Source organism: Lontra canadensis, unplaced genomic scaffold, assembly GCF_010015895.1.
Source record: "Lontra canadensis isolate GAN:19392208 unplaced genomic scaffold, GSC_riverotter_1.0 scaffold25, whole genome shotgun sequence".
NCBI lineage: Eukaryota > Metazoa > Chordata > Mammalia > Carnivora > Mustelidae > Lontra > Lontra canadensis.
Window position 1 is genome coordinate 15,274,206 of NW_022631019.1, and position 25,233 is coordinate 15,299,438.

General features: G+C 57.8%; 1 protein-coding gene across 11 annotated transcripts in view; it reads right to left on the bottom strand.

Annotated features, from left to right (window-relative positions):
* Window positions 1-25,233, bottom strand: part of RAP1GAP (RAP1 GTPase activating protein) — a 65,667-nt gene that overhangs the window by 13,597 nt on the left and 26,837 nt on the right. For 9 of the 11 annotated variants that reach the window (XR_004383347.1, XR_004383346.1, XR_004383343.1 and 6 more), the window contains 11 exons: window positions 14,211-14,304; window positions 8,033-8,068; window positions 6,999-7,046; window positions 5,964-6,002; window positions 5,299-5,484; window positions 3,084-3,187; window positions 2,724-2,802; window positions 2,289-2,342; window positions 1,128-1,211; window positions 790-890; window positions 528-657 (listed from right to left, as the gene is read on the bottom strand). Coding sequence is in view for 3 of the 11 variants with exons in the window: in XM_032863673.1 (XP_032719564.1) it covers window positions 528-657; window positions 790-890; window positions 1,128-1,211; window positions 2,289-2,342; window positions 2,724-2,802; window positions 3,084-3,187; window positions 5,299-5,484; window positions 5,964-6,002; window positions 6,999-7,046; window positions 8,033-8,068; window positions 14,211-14,304 (955 nt within the window). In the remaining 8 variants the exon portion in view is untranslated. Of the gene's footprint in view, window positions 1-527; window positions 658-789; window positions 891-1,127; window positions 1,212-2,288; window positions 2,343-2,723; window positions 2,803-3,083; window positions 3,188-5,298; window positions 5,485-5,963; window positions 6,003-6,998; window positions 7,047-8,032; window positions 8,069-10,433; window positions 10,608-10,886; window positions 10,959-14,210; window positions 14,305-25,233 lie in introns of those variants that run through there. The other 2 variants (XR_004383348.1, XR_004383344.1) reach the window with 2 other exon arrangements.

Genomic DNA, 25,233 nt, shown 5'->3' on the forward strand with positions numbered 1-25,233 from the left:
GGTGACAAATTTCAGAGTTCAGCTCCCAGACTACGCCCTGCCAGGCCTCTGCAGGACGTGGAAGCCATTTTCTCCACCTGGAATACTCCCCCTCCTTCTCCCAGCTCCTCTGTGGCCTAGAGATCATTTTATCTTAAAAGCTTTTCTTGACTCCTACCTCTGCCAAGTTTAAGTAACCCCATGTGACCCCACAATGCCTCTCCCTCCCTGTAAAAACACTAACTCCCATTTATTGAGCTCTTGTCATGTACCAGATACTGTTCAAGCCGCGTGGTATGCATTCCCTCCTGAGCGCTCACCTGTGGGGTCAGTGCCATTACCATCCGCACGGCATGGATGTGGAAACAGGCTTTCCCAACACTACAGCAGTGTCACCCTGCCCCCTAGGGCCCATAAGTCGGGGGAAGGGATCGTTTCCATGTCTATACCCCAAGGCCCCTGAACCTGGTGTGGTGTACACTGAACAGACAGGTGGATGGGGGGACAGGGGGACAGGTGGGAAGCAGGTGGGTGGGTGCCCAGGCTACCTGCTGGGCGTCCCCTTCTGTGTAGGGCAGCTTGGTGGACACGTGAAACATGATCTCCTTGTTGCGGAAGTTGCAGTACACAGACTCGGTCCCCGTCTGCCCGTGGGTCACGTCCAGGCCTCCTCGGAACCTGCCCCAGGCCCCCCAGGCCACGGCTCAGTCTCCAGTCCCAGCCAGGCCTCCATTGGGCCAGGACAGGGGCTCCCTCCCTGCCCCAGGGCATGGGTCCAATTAAGTGATGCTCTTCCCACCTAATGCTCACCCTTTAAAGTCCTGCAGTTTGACCTTCTGGCCCAGAAATTCGAGAAACTCCACGAAGGCGGGGCTTTCCTCATTGGTGCTGAAGAGCTCTTCCTCAGAGGTCTGGGGATGCAGGGAGGGCAGAGGTCACCGAGCTTGCACTCCTGAGCCGCTGCTGCCCCCAGCTCCCAACTCACACCTAGAGCAGGCTGGGAGGAGGACCTCCGTGTCCCCTCCCTCCGCCCTGCCCCGAGCTCCTGGAAAGCACAGTCCCTGGGCAGGCGGCCTCGCTGGCAAAGTCTAAGGCCCCAGGTCCACGGCCAGCAGGGTGGGGAAGCCTGGAGGAGGAAGTGAGCGCACCTGCCCAAGCTTCTGATAAATGACTCCAAACTTGAAGTTATTGCTGATAACATGCTCGTCAAAGGTGACGATGAGCCGGGAAGCCTGGTGGGGAGAGGACCGGGGATGAGATGGCCGCTTTTCCAACCTGTCACCACGTCATGCTCTGACTCCATGCTGAGCGTGGTGGGGCTGGGTACTCTACCTGGGTCCTCTCACTGAACCTTCATGACAAGCCCATGAGGGAGACACTGCTGCTGTCCCCATTTTACAGACAAAGAAACCAAGGTTCGGAGAGGTTAAGGAACTTGTGATTTGCCTAAGGTAAGCCTCTTGCAAGTGGCAGAGCTAGGACTTGAACTCATGACCAAAGCTTCAGCTCACTGCTCTGGGAGTCTTGCCCACAGGCCCCCACCCGAGTCTACTCTGTAATACCCAACTTTGTCCTTGGCTCCTTTGTAAACCCACAGCCTCATTCTAGAATGCGACTAGTCCCACCAGCTTGCTGTGGGGGCTGGAGACGTTCCCCTCCCCTTGGGTCTCCGTTGCCTCTTGTACCTGAGAGCTAACATTTGATTTCTGAGGCCCCTTCCTTTGGGGGAACTTTTCTGGACCACAGCACCCCTCAGGGTCCTCATCTCGTTCCAGAACTCAGTCAGAGCCACGAGGGCTGACATGTCTTTCAGGGTCATCTCTTCCAGGAAGCACTCCTGTCTCACTATAGACAAGCCCAATCTTTACCCCACGTGGCCACAGGGCCTCAAAGGCAACGCCAGAGCGGGGAGCATAGCCGCTATCGGTGGGGCAGCATTTGTGAAGGCACCTGTGTTATTCCCTCTCCCCATGTCCCCTTGGGTCAAAAGGCAAGGCCACCGGAATTCCCTGGCTCAGGAGCAGTGACTGCCCTTGGGAGGGGCCCCAAATGGCATTGAGAGCTCCGGGATGTGAGGCTTGCCTCCAGGGCGGACAACACTAAGGTTAAAGGCAGGCCCCCTTCGTCTGTTGGGCCACTCTGGGCCTCTGCTTCCTGTCCTGCAAAAGCAGACTTTGCACAGTTGTGTGGATTCAATGAGAGAACCTGGGGGTGGGGGGGACTACCCTGCACACAACAGGTGCCCCATAAGTGCTCAGTTCCCTAGTTAGCCACCCAGCCGAGTGAGCGGGGCCCAGATACAGCCATACCTTGGGGTAGAGCACAGGGTAAAACCGGTCCACGTTCACATCTTCACACACCAGCTGCAGGGAGAAGGGAGGGCCTGGGGGGAGGGGCTCTGGGCCTCTGGGCCTCCAGGGCCACCATCTGGGAAGGACAGCAGCCAAACAGAGAGGGAGCAGCCGAGTCTGCAGCCAGACTGGGGGCTCATTGCTGCTCAGGATGGGGCAAAGAACCGGGGTCCCTGTATCCGAAGGTGCTCTAAAGTGACCGAAAAGCACACGGGCCGGGGACAGGAGCCCAAACCAAAGAGCCACATGCCAGCGTCATGGGACACAGGGGAGGTGGGACCTCGGAGGCAGGACTGCAGCAGGCAGGGCTAGGACCTGGGGCTCAAGAGGACAGTGCACTGGCAAAGCTGCACCTGGCTGTGTGCCCCCTTGGGGTGCCCAAACAGGCCTCACCTTTGCCATCTGGACCACATTGGGGAACTCAGTGAGGCAGGAGATAGGGATGACATCATGGTGTGTCCGGCACTTGGTCCTGGGAGGAGAAAGCCCACACTGAGGGGCTAGGCAGAGGGGACAGAGATGGAAGAGCCCCTCTGCACAGTCAGCCCGGAGGGGATATATTCCAGGGAGAGGGAGGACTGGAGGTGATGATGGGGCCTGGCCTGGCTCAGGGGTTGGTTTGCGGAGCAAACTCAGGCAACTCCCTGGCCTCACTGGGCCTTGATGAGAAGAGTGGGTTCAATGAGATGGGCTTCTAGGCTGTAAGGCCCCAGCTCTTCCTGCTGTCACAGGGTCCCCTTGGCCCACCCTTACCTGAGCAGTAGCCGGAGATGCTCTTGGTCCCCAATGACGTCATACTTCAGCGAGAAGACAAGGTGGCCCAGGGCAGTGTCCAGTGAGTAGTAATTAAAATGCTCCTGTGGTGGGAGGCGGGGGCCGGGAGAGAGAGTAGAGCTGAGCTTGGGGCTTCCAGAAACCAGGCCAGAAAGCCAGCTCACTCCCAGATGGGGGTCCTTCACCAAGCAGCAGGTGTCGTGGGTGATGGCAGACTCGGTATCAAATAGACCTGCGTTCAAATCCCCGCTCTGCTACTTGCCAGCTAGGCAGCCAAAGGAGGTCACCTCGCCTCTCTGTGCCTCAGTTTCCCACTCTGAAGAATGGGAGGCCAACTGCCTTGTAGGATGGCGCAGGGACTGAAGAGATAAACAACCTTGCAGAGTGTAGGTGTTCACTGAATGTTTGTAGTTACTTTGGCTGTCTGGGTCCTCATCCGAGTCAGAACTACATTTGTACCTGCATACCTATCTCCTAGCCCTTGCTCTTCTCAGACTGGGCACACAGTAGGTGCTCTATAAAAGTCTTCTGACTGATTGCTCAGCTTGTGGCTCTGTGGTCCCTGAAGCCAGGGCCCGTGAGAAACAGGAAGTGAAACATCTCATAAACACACTGGGCGGCTGACCCGGCAGGTTCCCACCCTCCTTCCTCACCTGGAGGAGCCACAGAGTTGGGAAGAAAAACCACAGCGGGACTGAGGGGGAGCTGCGACAGGAATGGTCCCCCCAGAGGGAAGCCCAGGCCTGGCACCTCCGGACGGGGAAGTCCTGAGGTCAATGGCAGGCCCAGAATGCCAAGATATTTCGCCCCAACCTGGCTCTGCGCCCCCTGCTGGCCCTGGCCCTGGGAGTGGTTCTGGCTCCTGGCCACACCCGCCACAGGAGTCATCCTGAAGTTAAGTCCTGTTGAAACGGGAACACCTGTGCTCAGAGGACAGGTGGAGAAAGGGGCAGGGGATGTGCCCCCACAAACCCGCAGCTCGGGGACAATCTGGGTTGACCTGGAGCTGAGAGTCCCCCTGAACCCTGGCTGGGCACACAGTGATGGAAACCCCCAAATGCTTGGCACCAACTGCAGACGGAGCGGCAGGCACTTGGCAAAGGGCCACACTGAGGTCTTCAAGTGCCTTGAGCTGGAAGCATGAGCCCTCCCAGCGCCCTTTAATGGAACGTCAGCCGGAGCTAGGTTCAGTTCCTAGCTAGATAATTATGTGACCTTGACCAAGACGCTTGACCTCTATGAGCCTCAGTTTTCCTCTTCTGTAAAAACTGGGATGATCCTGATCTCACAGAGTAATTAGGAAGCTGTAGTAACAGCGAACACTGATTAAGTACTCACTCTGTGCCCAGCGTGAGTGAGCTTTACACATGCTTCTACGAGCCACGTTCTTATGGATGAGGAAACAGGCTCAGGGAGGTTAAGTAACTTAGGTCACACCGTCAAGAAATGGAAGAGCCCAGATGCACACACAGGCCATGAGACTCCAGAGCCCACACCTCTCCCCACCATCTGGGCTGCAAACTGGCACAGAGAACAGCATCTGGCATGGAGCCAGACACACACGATTCCAGTGTGTGACCTCCCCTCCAGCCCCCAGAGTCTCACCCGCTGACTCTGACAAGCTGTCACCGGGCAGGACCCCTCCTCTGGAGGTGGAGATGCGACAAGGGTTTGCATCGGTCCATGGCACTGTTCTTCCAGCCCTGATCTGAGGGTGGGGCCTGGGTCTGTTCCCTTTGCTGCTGCATACCTGGTACCCTGAACCGGGCTGGGCACACAGCTGGTGCTCATTACTTGCCAACAACATTGACTGAGGCCTCACTTTATGCCTGACACCATTTTAAACACCTTGCAAACACTGCTGTCGTTAAGGCTTTACAGCAACCCCATGAGGTGGGTGTCACCACCATCTCCGTTTTTATGGACGAGGAGACAGGCATGGGGGAGGGGGCGTTTGGTAAGTGACTTGCCCAATGTCTCATGTAGCAAGTGACAGAGCCAGGGTCACGCCGTGGTGCCGCCTCTGCTGCTAACTATGGCACCATACTGCCTTTTGCAATGCATGTTTGTTGAATGAATGTGTGAATCCACCACAAATGTTTTGAGACCCGGGACTCGGGGACTAACACCCAGCCCCAGCTCATGGGTTTGGCTGCCTCCCAGGCCTGGCCCCCATCACCGGTGGGCTACCCACCTTGCCAAGAAAGTGCTTCCGGTAGATGCGGGCTGTGGGGTTACACTCGAGCTTCACCTTGGTCGTGGGTGACTGTAGCGGCTCCGTCTCCGGGATGCTGGTGATTTCGTGGTTGGTGCCTTCGATCCAGTAGCCCCCGAACTGGGGCAACAGGATGAGGGGGAAAGGTCCTTCTCGCCCTAGGACCTGAAAGGGGACTCAGGTAAAAACCACCCACACTGCACCCTACCAGGGCCCCAGGACAACCCCCCCCAACTCAGACTGGGCCCCTTCTGCCATGGCTCAGGAGTGACAGGGAATGAGCCAGAGCTTACGTGGGCCCCAGGGCTTGCATCCACCCCCCTCCAGCAGACGTGCTCCAACCCCTCTCTTCCTACTACAGGCATAGCCCCAGGGCGCATGGGGTTCCAGTCTCCAAGGATGAGGACTTGGGGGAAGGTAGTGCTGGGAGCATGACCTTGGCCGAGAGGCTGGAAGATCTGGATTAGAGGTCTAAGAGTTCATAGGAGTTCTAAACACTTGGGCCAGTAAGCTGAGGCTCTGGTGCCCACAGCAAGGCCTGTAATCAGGCTCCTGGCAGGGAGGAGGACCTGAGAATCCAGATTCCCTTCGTGGGCACCTCTGGACCCCAAGCAGGGATGGGCTCAGAGGGGCGAGCCAGTTACCTCGTGGACGCTCGGGTAGGGAATGTAGTCCTCCTCCGTCTACAAAACACAAACAGGGCAGAGACCCAGCTGGGGTGGGGTCTTTACCCTTGACTCACCTCCAGTCTCCCCAGAATGCTCCATCATTCAGCCAGCCATCCGGGCTGGGATTGTGGATGGGGCCAGGGCATCTCCCCAGGGCTTGCCTTGGGGTGACCCCTGGAGGCAGAGGCTGAGGCACACTCAGCTCCCTGCTGCTGGCGGCATCCTCCAGGTCTCTCTCTGCCTTGGGAAAAAGGCTCACTGCCTCCCCCGAGGAAACCTTGGGACCAGTGGTTCTCGGTGCATCGGTATGGCCTCGAGGGCTCCTTAAACACACTGCCGTGCCCCCCCCCAGTTTCCCAGGGTCTGGGTGGGGCCCCAAAAATTTACTTTTTTTTTTTTTTTTTAAGAATTTACATTCTAACAAGCTCCCAGGTAATGGGGATGCCCTGGTTTGAAGACCCTACTTGGAGAACCCCTGCTCTGGACAAAGTGTCAGGCATATGCCCATGAACTTCCCCTTCAACCCTCACCTTAAAGCCCTGGGCCCACCTCGCCCCCACCCCCCAGGCCCAGCTGCCAGTCTTCTGGATTGTTGAGGTCCAAATCAACCACAGAACCATATGCCTATCTGCAGGGGAGGTGCGACACCCCCCCGCCCTCCTCCCCCACAAGAAAATTCTGAATCTAAACAAGAGCCCTCTCCCATCTCCTTCCAGCCCCTGCCTCCTGTCTGTCTCCTCACAGTAGGCTGGGGAGGAAGGGGGGGGTAGGGGGGCAACCAGGTTACCCCTCCCATCTCCTCCTGTCCTCTCCTCCCTTCCCATCAGCCTTCCCAGGCAGAAGCCACCTGGGTCCTGGGTTTGAGTTTTCCTGCAACTGGCTGATCACACCTGGGGAGGGAGTCTCCCCATCCCTTCCAGGTCCCAAGCCCTTTGGAGAGGCTGCTCAGGAAGCAGACAGCGTGGGCAGAAAGCCACAGAAAATTGGGGTGGGGCCATGGTTCCAACCTACTTTGAGGGGTGGTGGGAAGGAGCATCGCTGTTCATCCATCCTGCTTCCCTGCAGAGAGAAGGTAACAAAGCCCATTCTACCCCTCCCATGCCTGTGGCCAGTGCTGCACCCCACTGGAGGCTGACACCCTATAAAGGGGAAAGCCTGGCCATGGGGGGGGTACTCCCGGGGCAGGGTGCTGGGGGCTCTGTGCGGGAATGTGTGCCGCTGGGACTGGGAGTAGGTGGGGGCCTGCACGTGCTAGTGTGTGAGTGTGGGAGGGAGGCCACTGCATCTACAAAGATGTGTGTTTTAGGAGAGAGAGGAAAGGGACAGAGGGAAAGAGAGAAAGGAGGGGACAGGTGGAGACGGAAAAAGTGAGAGAGGCAGAGAAACAGGAAGGGGCAGAGGAGAGGGTTTGGAGGGCGGGCGAACTGACATTGGAGGGAAAGCTCCTGAGCTTTGTTCAAGTTGCCCCACGCCCCTACCCACCTCCCAGCACATACCCATGCACTGGACAGAGGCCTGGAAGACCAGGGCTGGGAGTGCAAGGCGGACAGGGGTCAGGCAGAGGGGGTGGGGCACATCCCCCTGTCTGTGGCACAGCCTTGGGTTGCCCTGTGCCCTGGCACCTGTCCCTCCTGCCATCCTACACAGGGGTCTGCGGAGCCTGGGATGCCTCTTAGCAGATGGGAAATGTGTGTGAATGTGTGTCGGGGATTGGGGTGTATATGGGGGTGGGGGGGGTAGTTGGGATGAGCCACTGATCCCAGCCCTGCTGGGGACCTACACGGGGATGGGAGCAGGGGAGACACAAGTGGGGTCTGGGCCCATGTGTCAAACAGGGAATTAGCACTCCCAGCCTCCATCCTCTACTCAGACCCCCAGAGAGAGGGCTCAGGACAATGCCCTCGTACCACCACCTTGCAGAACAGTCTGCTGGGGGCTCCTGGCCCATCCTCAGAGAGGAATAGGGCTGGACATATAGCAAGGGCCTCCACCCCAGCCCAGCTCCTTCTGTGGCTCCCCCAAATGGGCAACAGAGCCAACCTCACCTGCATCTTCTCAATCATCTCAAACAGCTCTGTGTTCTGCAACAGAGAGGGAGGAGGGCAGGTCAGTCCTCAGTGTCGGCCCAGCTGACCCCACTAAGTCCCCAAGGAGTCTCCACAACTCTAACCAACCCCTGTTGGCCTGTCTGAGCACCAAGAGGGAGTGGAAAGGGCAGTGCAGAAGGGAGCTCTGGGCAGATGACCAGCAGAGCTCGACCAACTGCTTCGTGAAGTCAGCACAGGGCCCAGGCCCCTTCCCAGGCAGTCCACCCCACTCAGTCCCCTTCCCAGAGTAAGGAGGCTGCTGCCTCAGACACGGATGGATGTGACCCTCGGGGACAGACAGGTCTCTCCCATGTCACTGCATGTTTGGCAGTGCCAGGATGGGCCAAGTATCCCAGGTCCCACCCCAGAGAGGACACAGTGGGATTCTCAGGAGGGTCTGTGGTTCCACCCACCCCTCCTGGAAGAAGGCCCCACCCCCACCCCCCGCAAGCATTATGCGGGGAGGGGGGTGCTGTTGGGGGAGACAGTGCTGGGATGTCCCATCAGCTCAACAGCTGTGTATGAGTCCACACGCATCCCCTCGCCCTTCCCACTGCAGCCGGCTTCTCGGAAGACCAGCCAGGGCCACACAGGGTTAATCGGGGCCTCTGCCAGCCGTGCTTGGCAGCTCTGGGCTCTCCAGCGCCAACTCCCTACGAGCCTTCCCGGAAGGCGGCATCCTTGCCCGTTGGCTGGGCTGGGGGCTGGGCCTGGGAAGCCCCCAGGGTCTCCATGATAGTGCCCCTCCCCCAGCACTTCCAAGGCCTCAACTCATTTGGCTCCTGCTGCCCGGTGGGGGCACCGCCTGAGCTCACACGCGTGTGCTGTAGGCTTGTGCACCAGGAAACACATTCTCTCTCTCTCTCTTGCTTGAACACACACAGCCTTGTACACCAATATTTAAACACACTCTCACTATACCAAAGAAAGTAAACACTCATAAATCAGCACCCCCCCCCCCAAACCCAGAGGGTCTGTGCACACCCATTCGGAGCCTCAGAGCCATAGGCTAACACACAAGTAACACATGGCAATGTCCTAAAGGACACAACAGCACACCCACTCACACACAGGTCCACGTCCTGCAAGGCTGAACACACAGATGCCAACCCACCCCTGTGTAGAGGCGCACATCAGTAATGGAACACGAAGCTACACAAACCCACAAAACCACTCTCACATCTGTGTGCCGAGAGACACAATAGCATGCACTCGCGGACATCGGCAGCTGTGTTCACGGACACTGAGCCACAGAGCCCCAGTCCTGCGTACAAGCTCACCGTTCCCTAACAGAGTCACGCACCCTGGTAATAGGACAGACTTGATCCCACATTAAGTGAGTTTTGAGGGGAAGAACAGTGAACAGCCACTGTGCAAGTGGTTCATCAGCAAGGGTGGGGGCACAGGTCTGAAGGGCTGACACTCACACACTCCCCCTCATGCCCGCTGGGGCACACACCACCCATCACACGTGCACACACTGCGTGAGGATGACGAGACGCAAACACTCCATGTGCACACTCGGGGGGCCTGTCCCCAGATGCAGAACCCACCCTGTAAATGCACTACGAGAGACCATGGGAGACACCGACCCACGGTCACCTACAGCCACACCCAACACTCTGAGCCTGGAAGGGACAATTCCCCAGGCAGCCACACTGCCACACCTGCAGTTCAGGTAGACAAACACACCAGTTAACATCCTGCCCAACAGCAACAGGGGCATCTGTGCTCGGGCCACGCAATCTCGGCCCCGCACGGTCCTGGCAGTGATGTGGGTGCATTACTGGCCCCCAGAGCGCCCCACTCAGGGTGACCCAAGGGAACAATGGCCAGAAACAATGCACGCGGAGTCACAGCCACATAAACACTGACACATGGGACTGTCATCCAGGGAGCACACACAGCAACAAGTGACACCCACAGTTACAGCCTCACGGGCCAGCAGACGCCAGCCATATGGCAGACCTTGAGCGAAGAGGCTCAGAGCACCCCGCAAAGTTACACTGGGACATTCAGACCCCTCCTAAAGGGGGCAGGGCAAAGTGGTCCCGAGGCTGACAGACACGCCGACTCACGCACGCACACACAGAGCCGCGGTAGCCCAGAGCCACCGTGCCACCACGGGCACTCCGGTCCGGGGGTGGCTCGAGAAAGAGCCCAAGGCCCAGGACCCCGGGGCAGGGCTGCGCCCTGTGGCCGCCGTGCCCGGGTGTCAGCCCAGAAGCTAACACACCCTCCATGACGGAGCCTCGCACACCGCCCTGGCTGGGGCAGAGTCTCCCCAGCTTCGAGGAAGTCGGGCTGAGCCGGCTCCAGCGGACCCCCTCGGCCAGGCCGCCCTCACCCCGGTCCTCACCTGCCAGCCGGCCCCAGCCGGCAGCGAGCCCCTCCGCGGACGGCCGGGGGGCGCCAGGGGCCGCGGCTGCGCCATCCCGAGCCTGGCCCGGCCGGGCCCCCGCCCCGGCTGCGCTTCAGCTGGCCCGGCCGGCTCCCGCCCGTGCGTGCCCCGGCCCGGGCCCCGCAGCGCCGAGCTCCGCGCTCTGGGCTCCGGGCTCCCGGCGGCACACTGCCTGAGCTGGGCTCTCGGGGCAGCCGGGCCCGGAGGGGGCGGGGCGCCAGGTACGGGCGGCGCGGGGGCGTGGCTTAGGAATTCCGGGGCGGGGACATCGGTGGCCACGCCCCCGGCGCGGCGCGGCCCGCCCCGGCCCGCGGTCCCCGGGCACTGCGCCTGCGTGCTCTACGCTTTCGGCGCTTAGAGCACCCCCCGCCCCGCCCCGGAGCCCCCAGGCTGTACTTGGCGCGCCCCTACCTCGCCTTCTCTATCTTCCCGGACTCTGGCTACCCCGCCTCAGGGATTCTTGGGACAGGCTGTGAAGCTGGGCTGGAAGAGGAGAGGGTTACCTCGCAGACAGAGGGCTTTCCTTGAGCATCTACTTGACATTGTACTTAGCAAGGATGACCTCTCCCCACAATCCAGGACGTACGAGCCCCATTTTACGGAATAGAAAACTGATTTAAGAGGTGAAATATCATGCTCAGGTTCACACAGCCAGGAAAAGACAGAAACTGTTCCCTGTTCTCCAGGGAAAGGCCTGGAGCTGCTCTCCCCTCCCTCATTTCCCCCCACCTCCTAATGCCTGCCAGTGACTGGCCTGTTCCCCCTCCCTTCCTCAGATCCTATGCCCACACCCGATGCTAACTGCCCTGATCCTGGAGGAGGGAGGCAACAGGGACTGCCAAGGACTTCAGAACATGAGGGTTCTAGCACGGGCCTTGCTACAACTTGCTGAGTGGACTTGAGTGAGTCCCAGCCACCTCCGTAGGCTTCCGTTTTCGCATCTGTAAACTATAAGGCCCTCAGTTTTCCCACCTCTGCAGGCCCTTCCAGCTGACCCTGCTTTGGGTCTGTCCCTCTACAGCAGGGACAGGGCCATCCCCTCAGAACCCCTTCCCCGGACAGGTACTGGGAAAGCAGCACTTGCTTCCTGAGCTGCGGCCAAGTCAACACCAGCTGCTTTGGAGCCTGCAGGGGCAAGGCTGCCCACCAGCTCAGGGCACAGCCTCTCTTCAGTTCCCTGGAGGAGCCGCCAGCCACTGCCCACCACCCTCGTCTCCATGGCTAAGGGCTTCTGGAAGGAAGGCACCAGAACTTCCTTTCCTCCAGACCTGGCCCTGGGTCAGGTCGGAGCCCGGAGAGTCGGCGGGAACTCTGGAGATGTGTGTTCCAGACACGGTGTAGTTTTGTTTTTAATAATTAACAGCAGCAAATATTGATTTACGCAGGCGCTTCCAGGCCTGAGCGCTTCCGGGCACCCATCGAAATGCAGCCAGAGAAAACATCCATTCCCACAGTGGGAGGAGGTGAGACCTTCTCGCATCACTGGAGACGTCCGCGTGACAGGCAGAGTGGAGGGTGTACACCCATGTGCAAGCAGCTGTATGTGTGTGACTCTGGGACCAGATGTGGCTGGGTGTGCGTGGACATCCTGGATGTCTGTATTCGTGTCTGTACATGGGTGTCTGTATACACAGGCCTGTGTACACATGCACGTCTCTGAATACCTTTGCAGATGTGTGAACGTGTCCATGGACAGAGGCGTGGGTAGATTGTGATGTACACGTGTGTAGATTCCTGAATTCCTGAGTGGAGAAATCCCTATTGGAGGGGGGGGCAGGGTGGGAGGGCCCTAAAGAGCTCAGTGTCTGTACAAATGTGGTTTTTCCAGTGAGAGGGCAATGTCCCTTCTGTGAGTTCCATCCTGCCCTGGGAACGTAACATTGCCGAGCTTCCTGGTTTCTGCTTTCCAAAGTTAGTTCCAAAGTTAGTCCCAGCTGGAAGCTGGCAAGGTGGCTAGAGAAAGAATTGTCACTTCTGTCTTACAGATGAGGAAACTGAGACCCAGAGGGGAGCAGGGACTTGCCCACTGGCACAGGGAGGTGACTTGTCCCTCAGATTGGCTGCATCCACGTGATAAATGTGCCCAGACTTAGGGGTGCTAGAGGAGGAGCATGAAGAATGTGTCATAGGCCTGAGTCCCCTCAGCCCCACCATGGGTTTACTGGACATCCAGGGGGATCGCTTAGTCTCTCTGTACTCTGGTTTCCCTCCCAATCAAAGGAGGGTGATCCACAGCCTGGGGCTTGCTTCTGGAGTAGGGGTGAGCTGTCAGGGCAGAGCGGTTTGGAGCCCACTGTCTGAGCAGCGTTGGTACAAACGGAGGCTTCTGTCTGACTGGGCAGAGGCCGGGAAGCCCAAGAGGAGGTGGCTCAGAGCTAATCCGCAAAAAACAACCCTAGGCTGTCTGAGCAGGCGGGACTGAGTGATGGGTTTTTCCTACCCTCATTTTCCTGAGATGAAGACTGAGGCCCAGGGAGGGGAAGCTATGGTCCAAGGGCACCTAGCCCTTGGTGAGAACCAAGACCTTCTCCTGTATGCTTAGGGGAAGAGGGACTGGGGGCTTCATGAACCCAGGTTCCTTCAAGTTGCTCCCTTCCTGCCAAACCCCAGGATCCACACGGCCCCATCTTGGGCTTTTGCCCAGACACAGGGAGCAGGCGAGGGTCTCAGGAGTCCCTCACGCTGCCCTAGGACACCCACTTGGGACCTCATTGGAGGTGGTGGTCCCCCCCAAGGATTAAGGTCCTTGGCCATCTGCCTTCCTGGAGCAGGAGAGGTACACTGCCCTTGGCCGGCCCTGTGTCTGCTATTTCCTGACTGTGTGACCGTGGGAAAACCTCTCTGAGCATCTGGTTCCTCATCTGGAGAATGCCTACCCCAAGGTGTGATGAAATGACCAAGAGGCATAATGTCTGTGGACATGCTTTAGAAACCAAAAAGTGTACTACAGAAGTGAGGCTGATGACCTGTACCAGGTCCTCTGGTCACACAGCATGGTATCCTATGATATGGGGTCACACCCCATCATATCCTAACCTGTGTGTCTTTAAGCAGGGAGCTTAACGTCTCCGAGCCTTGATTTTCTCATCTGCGAAATGGGACTAATAACAGTAGCTATCACATAGTACTTAAAGTTGGAGGATGGAATGGAATAGTGCCTGCAAAGCGTTAAGTACCCAGCTGGCACACAGTAAGTCTCAGTAAATTCTAGTGGTTGCTGCCGGTGTTCTGCTAGGTTGTTTAGTTACTCATCTCTCATCAGGACTCTGGCTCCGTGAGGGCAGGGTCTGTGTCAGACTGATTTCTGGCCCCGCAGCGCCCAGCACAAAATCTGGCACGAATCAAGTGCCGGACAAACGTTTGATTCTGATGATCTCATTTGTAGAACTCCTGCCCCATGCCGGATATCGTGCATGGACTGTTTCATTGGTACTCTTTCCTTTAATCCTCACGACAGCTCCATGCCAGGTGCTGTCATCATACCCAGTCTGTGGATGAGGAGGCCGATGGTGATGTTGATAATGAAGGTGGTCAGCTGGTCTATTCCCAGCTGCTCTGCCCCCTCCCCAGCAGAGCCACTCGACCCACCCAGGGGTGAGGACTGGTGTCCCCCTTGTGGAGCTAAACCTTAAGCAGCACCTGCTTGAACATTTTACCCCTGTCCAGTGGTCCTTTTTAATGAGCTCTGGGCCCCAGGGCTCTCCAGAGCAGGGGCAGTGGGGAGGGGACACTCACCTTAGGGTAGAGTGAAGCAGGATGGGGGGGAACCAAGTCCGCGCGTGGCAGGTCTAATGCCTGAGGGAAGCGCTGGTTCTGCCCATCACTCCTCCTGGAAGACAGAAAGAGTCTGTGGTCAGGGAGAGCCCCAAGCTGGGAGATGGGTGGACTTTGGGAGGAAGAGTTGCTCTCAGAGTTGGGGGAAGATTTCACAAGGAGGGGGGTCCTGGTTTCCCCAGGAAGAGGGAGAGGACAGGCTTCTGGAGCAGGGTGACCAAACAGGCTCTCCTTCCCCAGAGATCAGGGATGTGGACAGGGTCTCTCCCCAAGTTCTATGTTAGCCCCTCCCCCCCACACACATACTCCAGCCAAGAGAACATCCACAGCCCATTCTGGAGATGGGTAGACTGAGGCAGGGGCAGTGAGGGCTGTTGTACAGGGCTCTGACCTCTATCCTAAGCAGGGTGTTCAACCCTTATAGACCCCTCCCTGGGCCTTCGAGGAGACACAGCCTTAGGATGGAGAGAACATTTGGGCTATTGCTGTTCTCAATGACAATAACAACCGTAGACACCCACTGGGCCTACTGTGTGCCAGGCCCTGTGTCAAGCCCCTCTTTCCAGGCCTAAGGGCACAGACTCCTCACCACACTGGCATTCCCTCTTAATAGATGGGACCCAGAGGCATGCCGAGGTCACACAGCTGGTCAGGGGCAGAGCCAGCAGCTGCATGAGGCCTGACTCCGAGTTCAGCCTCCTTGAGCACACCCACACCTCTCCCTGAGGAAAGGAAGCAGGTCTGGTGAGGGTGAAGTCAGCTCCCGTCACCCTAGAAAGCCTGCTGGGGAGGCCACCTCAGGGGTCAGGGAGAGGAAGTGCCCAGTGGCTCCTGGGACCCGGGGAGCCCAAGGCAGGGCAAGCAGGCCTGGCTTCCCTGTGCTGCCTGGGGCCACCCTGACGTGGCTGCACCCCGGCCTGGGTCCCATCCACCGAGGCTGGTCCTGAGAGAGTGAGTCATTCAGGCCGCTGAGGATCGGGGAGCTTGAGTCAGGCAGAATTGGAACTGCCACACCCTGAAAGGGGGAGGGCCTGCAGGAAGCTGGCTGGGGAAGGAGACCCCAGGACCCTCTGAGCCACCTCCCCCCTGCCCCCGCTGACTCCCCTCAGCCCGGCCTCTCCTGTGGGAGAACCGGTCCGGAGGAGCTGTCCACAGCCCCGCCGCACACATCAGATGCCTCTCGGCCTCTCAGGGCTGCTGGCTTCTTTAAAGAAGGGCCCACGCTAAGCAGTGCTTGATCCAGAAAACCAGAGATGGTGGCAGTGGCAGTGGCAGTGGCATTGCAAGCCGTGGCATCAGTGTGAGGAAGGTGTTCCCAGGCACTTACCTGTTGTGTGACCTGGAGTCAGTGACACACCCCTCCCAGCCTCTGCTTCCAAAAAATCTCATAGAGCCTGGGCAGCTAGTAAGTGTTTACTCAATGAACTCTTCGGTATTCATTCATTCATGGTAAGCTCTGGGTCCCCGACTTAGGGTCTCATTCAGTATTGGTCGAGCGGATAAATAATTGAATGAATCCTTGAATGGATGGAGGTTGGCAGCAGGGAGGCACTGGGGGTTTGTGGAGCAAGCAAACAGCCTGAACTTCGGTCCCTGTAGGTTGCAAGGCGTGCTGACCCGGAGAGAGATGGGACCCAGAGGAGTAGGGGGAGGCCCACAGAAATGGCCCAGGCAGGGCGCCTGGGTGGCTCAGTGTGTTGAGCTGCTGCCTTTGGCTCAGGTCATGATCTCAGGGTCCTGGGATCGAGTCCCGCATCGGGCTCTCTGCTCAGCGGGGAGCCTGCTTCCCTCTCTCTCTCTCTCTCTCTCTGCCTGCCTCTCCATCTACTTGTGATCGATCTCTGTCAAATAAATAAATAAAATCTTTAAAAAAAAAAAAAAAAGAAAGAAAAGAAATGGCCCAGGCAAATTCCACGGAAGACTCTTTGTCGAGCCCTGGGTCATGGGCCTGGAGCTGGGTCAAGCATTTTTACACCCTGCCCATGGTGCTGCGACACTGGCGTTATTTATCCCCATTTTTAGAGATGGAGACCCTGGAGCTCAGAGAGATGAAGCCACTTCCCCTAGCAGGTGGGAGACAGAACCCGAGTATAAAGCCCATGCCCTTGACTGAGAAAGGTCAGTGCCAGGGGCATGGAGAACAGAGGCTGCCCAGGGTCCAGGAAGTGCCGGGGCTGCAGCCCCAGGGGAAGCTGGGTCCCCATAGTGTTGGGGACATGGGGACAGTGGTCTTGGTGTGGCCCTGGATGCCCAGTGGAGGTTGTTGCCCATCATTGAGCTATTCGGGTGGTGTTCTTCTGTCTGCCCCTCCCAGGCCCCCAGGCTCAGACGGTGTCCCACTGCAGGTCCCTAACATCCTGCCCTTCCAGAACCCTCTGTCTGAGCTTCCCCATGTCCAGGTACCCATCCCACGCCAGACTGCTCATGCTGGGGAGGTGTCTCAAGACAAAGGTGGGAGGAATCTGACTTCCACGGGGGACCCTGCCCCAAGGCCCTCAACTCTCTAGTTCCTGGCTAGCTAGAGTGGGCCCCTCCCAGTCAGTACCCAGCTCCCTCCCCCTTCCAGGTAACTAACTCCTCCACCTACAAGGTCATTGCTGAGGTCCTAAAGGGCAAGGAGACCTGAGGGGCTCCACCACGGGAACAGAGCAGGAGGCTCTGGGCCCTTCCTGCCCCCAATCCCTCCCAGCCCTGAGGGAGCAGAAGGACAGTAATCACGAAAGCTACAGCCCACCTGTGCCTTGTCGGATTCCACTTAATTAACATAGCAACCCAGGGAGGCAGGCGCTGGAAAGCTGCCTGCTTCACACACGGGGACGCTGATGTGCAGCAAGGTGTGTTAACCTGCCCAGGGTCACACAGTGAAGGAGGGAGAGCAGGTGTTGGGATCCAGGTGTGTCCCTCCAGAGCCCAAGATTTGAGCTTCACAGCCCGGGCAGACCCAGACGCTCGCATCAGGGAGGCAGTGGTAACAGTAACAGCAAGGACAGCTAAAGCTGATACTGGGCGAGGGTGCCCCTGGCAGGCTCTGCTCTAACTGCTTTGCTTGGACTCACTCTTTCAAAGGAGGGCACTGAGACACGGACTGGTTAAGCAACTTGTCCAAAATCACACCGACAGTAAGTGAAACGCAAGGATCTGAGTCTAGGTGCCCCAACGCTACACTCTACTGACTCGGAGTAGACACTAGTTCCTCAATAAATAATTTGGCAAGGATGAATAAACTCAGCCTGCCTCTTCCCCACCCACTCCCCTGCCATGTCCCCTTGCTTTCCCTCCCCTGTCAGCCTCCCTCTCACCTCATACCCATCTCACCCCCATCTTTCTACCCCCCTCCATTTCCTTTCTACCTCTTGCCTCTACAGACCACCCCCCCAACTTGGCCATTTCCCTCCCTCTTCTGAACTTGAACTTCTCCATCCCTCCCCCATCTCTAGCCTACCCTTGTCTCCTCCTGGTCTTCACCATTCCATTCACATGAGGTCTGACCCTCAGCACCTCTCTACAAATCTCCCTGACCCTCTGGCCTAGCTCAGCTTCAAATGCTTTGCATTCTCCCTACGTGTAGCAGTTGGGAGGTGCCTGGAGTGTTCTGGGACATGGGGAGCTCTCCCCTGTTTTCCCCTCCCCATGCCATGACCAAAGTCATATCTGCACAACACTCTACAGTCTATCATCTCATCTGAGCACCATGGCAACTTGGTGAGATGGGATATTATCCACCTTTTCTCCAGATAAGAAAACCAAGCCTCAGAGAGGTTAAGTGACAAGTCCATGGTCACACCAGGGAAAGGGCAGAACAGAGGTTTTACTCCAGCCCAAGGTTCTTCCACTACACACATCATAGCTGCTCTCAACCCAGGACCTCAGTCCAGTCATCCAGCCTTGGCTCCCAATGACTTCCCAGCCCTCCCTGGGCCTGGCAGCCACCACCAAGCATCTTTCTTAGGCCTAGATCCAGTCCTGCCCTGTTTGGCCTGGACACCCGCCTCCAGGTACAGGACACCTGGGCACAGGAAAAGGTGGCAGCCAGAGAGGAGGTGACTTGCCCAAGGTCACACAGAAAGCCTGAGCCAAGCTGGCGTCTGGACCAGGCACATTCCAGGGTCACCTTCAGGGCCTAGAGGTGTGTGGCCGCCAGCCAGCTGGCCCCAGCTCCCCACTGTGTTGGAGCACCCATCTCTCCCAGAGGAAGGGCACAGCGGCGGGGGGTAGGGAGGGAGTGGAGGGTGGAGGAGGGGCCCCGTGGCCCAGCTCCTGAGTGGGATGGGTCCGGCCGGAAGCCGCTGCTGACAGCTCCCGGGTTTCTTGGCAACCGTCAAGGCTCCTCCTCCCATCCCTTATCTCCACATCGAGGTAACAATAATAATCTCACTGTCTTGAGTACAGCTCTTTGTACTTTTCAAAAGTGCTCTTTATCTGCTCACTCCTGGGAGTCTCACCGGAACTGGAGTGGGAGATAAGGCAGTCGCTAGGATCCCCAATTCCCAGAAGGATAAACCAAGGCTCAGAGAGCCTAAACCACCACCGCAAGGTCATCCAGCAAAGCAGAAGCAGATTGGGGGCCAGAACCCAGGCCTTCCATCAGTCCAGGGCTCCAGATGCCGCACTGGGGTAGTGGGGGGGGGGGCATCTCAGGGTGGGTCTGTCCACGGCCAAAGGGTAGGTCAGATCGAGGCACAGTGGAGGGAGCTAGGTAAGGCTGAGGAAAGCTGCCAGATGCCTTCCTGGGTTGCTTCCCCCCCAGCTGGAGAGTTGGTAGGAGTCTTTTTCCTCCTCTGCAAAATGAGAGATAACATCCCTCCTTATAAGGCTGCTGTGAGCCACAGAGTAGAGGAAGCACTAGAGAAGCATTTGCTATTATTATTATTAGTATTATTATTATTAGCCATATTAGCCATTCTCCTGGAGAACTCCATCCTTCCAGGGCACTAGCTCAGTGCCTGGGCTGTCCTCTGGGTATGACTCGGCCCTGTGGCCACCCAAAGAGACTTGCTGGATGGAGGTCCCCGGGTGGGAGTGGCCCCTGCTGACTGTCCCAGCCTCATCTCCACACACACCCCCTTCCTGTCCTGCCCCAGTGGCCTTGGCCTAGCCTGGCCCGGCTGCAAGTGGTTTTCCAAACAAGACACAGTGTTTCACTGCTGAGTCTCTGCACACTGTCCCTCTGCTGGGGGCTCCCTTTACCTTCTTTGGGGGCTGGTGAACTATTCGTGCTTTAAAGTTCCTCTTAAAGGGGTGAAGCTCTGGTGGCCCTAGCAGGTGACATATGACCATCAAGGCCGGAAACCTGCAACTGGGAGCAGGGCAGCCAGGCAGGTGCTGGACAGCACACACACAAGCTGGGAAACCAGCCAGCAGAGCGGGTACTCAGCTGGCCAGCGAACACAGGGCCGAGAGGGACTTGGGGTGGGGAGAGGGCTAGCCCAGCACAGTGCCTGAGTGGTCCAGGCCAGCCCAGCGCTGGTCACCGGAGGCCAGGGTCCCTTGAGTCTCCCTGGGCTCCATGAAACCAAATGGTTTCCCAAGCTGGTAACTGACGTGGGGGAATGCAGAGGGCACAGAGGAAAAGCAGGTGTGGGGAGCTATTCCTGTGGGTCCTCACGCCCCTGAGGGAGGCCCTCTGGATGGAGTGTGGGGGCTGCCCTTGTCTCCCAGCCATGGTATCAGGTCTGAAGGGACTCTAATCTCCTGAAACCGGAGACTAGAGACTCCCTGACACTGTCCCCTCCCCTGTGGGCCACAGAGGCCCATTGTCTCCAGTGTTCAACCACCCGGCATGGCCCACCCCCACTCTGCTTGCCCTTGGCCTTGCCAAGATGCCAGGGAAGGTGGCGCCAGGGGCAGCCCAGCGAGCAAGTTTCTGAGGCCAGGCCCAGGGAGGGGAGGGACACAGACATGGCCACTCCTGGCCCTCCTTTCCCCAGGCACCTTTGCCCTCTACCAGGACACAAGAGGGAGCATGGGGGTGGGGATGCCAAGCGCTGTGATGTCATGTAGTCCTTATAGCGACAACCCTAATGGAGGGACTGTCACAGCCTTTCAGAATAAGGAAGCAGAGGCTCGGAGAAGTTGCTAGATGGGCCAGGGTCCCACAACCACCAAGAGGTAGCATTGGTGGGGCCCCCTTGGGAGTGGAAGGAGCAGGCTTCAGTCTCCAGGCTGGGCAGAGGGGGTGAGCAGGAAGGCAGCACATGGGGCCCCCACCCTCACTCCGTGCTGGCTGAGCACCAAGACACCCGGATGCCGGAGCCAGGCCAGGAGGTGGCCTCCTGAGCAAACAACAGGTTGGCAGCCCCAAGAGGAGGTCATGGGACCGGCCCCCACCCGGGGGCACAGCACCTAGAGCCTGGGCCTCCCATCCACCTGCTGCCTGCCAGCGCCTCCCCTGCCCAGGTGTCCAGAGCTCCGCTGTGGCCTAGGCGTGACCCCCCCGCCCTGCACCTCCCTGGGATGAACTCCTCCCTGCACTCGGGGGAGTGGGGAGGAGTGACACCAAGATGACCTAGGCACGGGGCCTCTTCCTGCCGGGGTAACGACAACAGCTGCTGACCCAGCCTGGTACTTTACAGTCGACAAACTGCCGCCTTCGCGCTAGACCTTGCCAACAGCCTCACAAAGCACCTAAGGCAGATAACGTTATCTCCTCCGGTCCATGTGGAAGAAACTAGAAGCCAGGATGGCAGTGGCCGCTTGCCCAAGGTGCTGCTCCAACCCGCTGCTCCACCCTAGGCCAGTAGGCACCGGACAGGCCTCCCTGATGGGCCTGCCACAGGTTGCCACCCCCAGTGCCCAGGGAGGCTGTGAGCTGGGCCCTTCCCAGCACCTGTGGGCTGGGGCCCCATGCCACCTACACTCCCCCTTCCTCGTTGACCTCATTGTCCTTCCCGGCCTCTGCTGCCCAGGGGGTTGGTCTCCCTTTTCTGCACCCCACGCATTCCTTCACTCACACAGATCTGCCCCCTCCCCCACTTGACCTTCACCCCTATGCTCAGTTACTTGTTCAGGATTCGTGTCCTGCCCCCTGCTCTGGGGTATTGGCGTCTGAGCAGGGTGAGCCCAGCCTCCCCCACCTCCAAGCAAAGCCCCAGGGACACCCGGCCTACTGTTCTCTAGATGTTCTCAGCACTCTTTTGGTCCCAACACCCTGACACAGAGCCTTAGAGTGCTGGGGCCTTGTTTAGTCCATCCCTCTCCCTTCCTAGCTGGTGGACTCGTGCCCTCGTGGGCCCCAGGCGAGGCCGGTGAGCAGAAGTCCCTGCCAGGCCAAGGCAAAACCCCCTCAGAGAGGGAGAGGGTCGCCATGTCCTAAGCACAGGTGACAAGGAGGAGCCCTGGCTTTGCCTATAAATCAGCACATGGATAGGATTAAGTGATCACGATCTCTTCAAGCCGATTCCCCAGGGAACTGGGATTCTGATCAGACGGTGCTAAGGCCCAGGTCTGACATCCTCCAGCAGGATGGATAGGAGGATGAGACAAATAGAGGCACCAGAACCCTGGTAGGCTTACTCTGCCTGGCGGGGGCTGGGGAGGGGCCGACTCCTCCAAGCTGCTTCTCTTCTCTGAGCCTGCTTCCTCATCTGCAACAGGAAATAGTAAGACCTACTTTGCTGGGTGCTTGTATAGAATAAATCAGAGGTTACATGCGTAGTCCGACTAGCCTAGAGCTGAGTATACAGTAAGCGCTCAATAAGTCACAGGCTCCCACCTGAAGAAGCAGTATAGTGTAGCATCACAGGTGTGGGCTCTGGAGCCAGACAGCCTGAGTTTGTACCCTAGCTCTGCCACTTAATGTCTGTGTGACCTTGGGTAAGTTACTTAACATCTCTGAGCCTCAATTTCCTCATCTATGCCGTGGGAATAACGACAGTGTCTGCCTCCAAAGGGTTCAGGAGGATTGAATAAGTTTGTCCATGCAAAGACTATCAGCATTAACCCTGAATATTTCCTGGCCTTTCCTTCTCTCCTCCTTTCTTCCTTCTTCCCTTTCTATGTGGGTTGCTGAGGACCAAGGCAGGAGTCCTGGGTGGAAGCTGGGAGAAGGCCGACTAGAGCTGCCCAAGAGTGAAACCACCAACATGTGAGGCCCTGAGCAAAGCCAGACAAAGCCGCACAGGGGTGCAGTGGGGAGATTTCCTAAGGTGTGGGGACAGGAGGTGTAGGGGGAACGTGCAGCTGGACGAGATGACCTCCCAGGCACCTCCTGCGTTTGGAATCTACGCCTCTTGATGGCTCCAGAATCCCTGTGGGGGGTGGTGGAGGCGGTGGGTAAATTCACCTGATTTTGAGACGTGGACTTTTCCAGATCTGTGGGGGCCCGTTGCTTGCTACCACTTCTCTGCAGGGGTTTGGGCCGCTCCTGTTACAGATGAAAATGTGTATACTCTTCTGCCCGGCCCCTCCATTTCCAGACATTTATACCCACGTGTATAAAAACATACGAACAGATGATATCCCAGCGGCAGCGTCTGCAGGGGCCAACATCTGAACGCCACCTCCAACGTCCATTCAAAGGAGTCTGGATAAAAGCCTCAAGGCCCACGCAAAGCGTGGATGGCCGCGCACTGATCACAAAGGAGGCCTCTTGTCCAGATGGGAAAAGGGGTTTGAGGCATATCGTTAAGTTAAAAAAAAAAAAAAAAAGCAAGTTGCCCAACAAAAACCTCACTTGTAAAAATTAAAGATGAAATGTAGACATTCACGTGGGTTATCTATGGGAAGCAGGACCACTAGGCATGCCTGCCTTCTACAGGATATATTTTTCTGCATTTTTTGGATCTTTATGATGAACACTTATTATTTTTGTAATTGGGGGAGAAAAGATCTCTTTAAGAAAATCTGAACACTTGGGGGGCGCCTGGGTGGCTCAGTGGGTTAAAGCCTCTGCCTTCGGCTCAGGTCATGATCCCAGGGTCTCCGGGATCGAGCCCCGCATCAGCTCTCTGCTCAGCGGGGAGCCTGCTTCTCCCTCTCCCACTCCCCCTGTTTGTGTTCCTTCTCTCTCTGTCTCTCTCTCTCTCTGTCAAATAAATAAATAAATCTTAAAAAAAAAAAAAAGAAAAGAAAAGAAAAGAAAAAAGGAAATCAGCACTATGAGTCAGCTCTGGGAGTAGCCAACTCCCACCTTTCTCAGTCATCCTGAAGTAGATACTCTTCACTCCTTATTCTAAGGAGGAGAAGCTGACATAGAAGGAAGGTTAAGGACGATGTCCAAAGTCCCCTGGTCAGGAGTCACAGAGCTGGGCTGTACCCCCAGTTCTGACGGACTCTGAAGCCCATGCTTTTCCCCCTACGTTACACATTAGGCAGCCTTCTCTGTGGTCAGGGAAGGGAGAAGACTGGAGAAAAGCAGAGCAGGCAGCTGGGCACAGGGCCATGCCCCGGGACCTCAGCTGTCATGTCCTGGGAGCTAGGCCAGCTGGGGTTAGCTTACTGGGGTTTGGGGGGGACAGGGCTGTCTGCCTTATTTGCAAATGCAAATGCAGAGTCCTAGCTCCAGGCTTCAGCTCTGTGCCCTGAACTGCCCCGGGCTGGCGGGCTGGCAGGTGGTCAGTCCCACCACTGACCTTACCCGACAGAGGCTGCAGGGTCCCTGGGCAGGTAGGCGCGCACTGGGGCCCTAAGTAGCTTTCCATGTTGATCGACCTGTTTCTGGAAGAATTTGTCATTGAAAGTTGCCTGCCACATTTTCCACAAGAGCCTGGAAAGGCGACATGCACATCCACAAGTGCCTGAGTCTGGACGGGCCACTGGACACATCTAGAGGTTAGGCGGACCTGTGTTCAGATTCCGACGATGTCAAACTCTAGCTGTGTGGCCTGGGGCCTGTCACTTGACCTCTCTGGAGCTTGTTTCCCCAGCTGCAAAACGGTGTTGATGATTGTTCCCTACGGAGTTGCTGGGAGTATTCAGTGAGAGGACGCCAGCCGCCGTGCTCCCCGAGCTGGAAGCCACCTGCCACGGGCAGGGGACAGTGATGCTCCTGCCCAGCGCGCAGGGACAAAGGCCGGTCCCGGCCGAGGCAGAGCGCCCTGCTGCTCTCACTTGGCGAGCTGGCGGAGCAAACGTCTGACGCTTTTGCTAGAAGCCACCTCAGAGTTTTCTGCAGCTCTGCTTGGTGGTGCGACAGGGTGTGTGTCTCCGCGGGGGAGGATGTCGAGGCAGGCCTGGCAGGAACGTGAAATGTGGGTGGGAGAGAAAGCGTTCGTGTCTGGGCCGTGTGGGGGTTTGCATCTCTTGCGTCATCCGCCTGCCTCAAAGCCCCCCCATGGCTCCTCACGGCCCGCAGGCCTCACGCGGCCCACGAGGCCACTGCGCACACACCACAGCCCCTACATGTTACGCACGCCCTGTCTTCCCCCATCTCACCGCGGGTGTTACCCTCTTCTCCAGGCTTTCTGGAACCCCTGCCTCACACTGGCTCAGGCCTCCCCTCCCCTGACCCGCTTCTCCAGAACCCTGTCCTGGAGGGTTCTGCAGAAGTGTGCAACCCTCATGGACTGACCAGTTTGCCTTGCACGCATCCCACTGTGACCTCCATCACTGCCAATCTCTCCTTCTAGAAACGGAGCTTCCTCAGGTGAGGCCCGGATCTGTTTGGGGGCCTAGCACACAGTCAATGTTCAATGAGGCTCTGTGCCAGGAGGGACCGTGTATGGATATAACTCTATGCTCATGACAAAGCTGTCTGGACAGGAGTCAAGTCCATGAGCGTAAGTACGGAAACCGTGTGTGTGTGTGTGTGTGTGTGTGTGTATGTGTGTGTGCGCGTGTGCATGTGTGCATATGAGGGGCGTCATCCCAAAGAGCCTCTGGCCCCGTGGGTGGGCCAGATCTGGCCAAGACACTCGTGGCCAGTGCCCAGACTCAGGCTGGCTGGGATGAGGAAGTAAGCGTAAGTTCCCTTGCTCCCCTGCCCCAAATCCCTCCCCGAATTGCCCAGGATCTCTGTGCCAGACCCCAGAATACGTCTTGGCCTGAG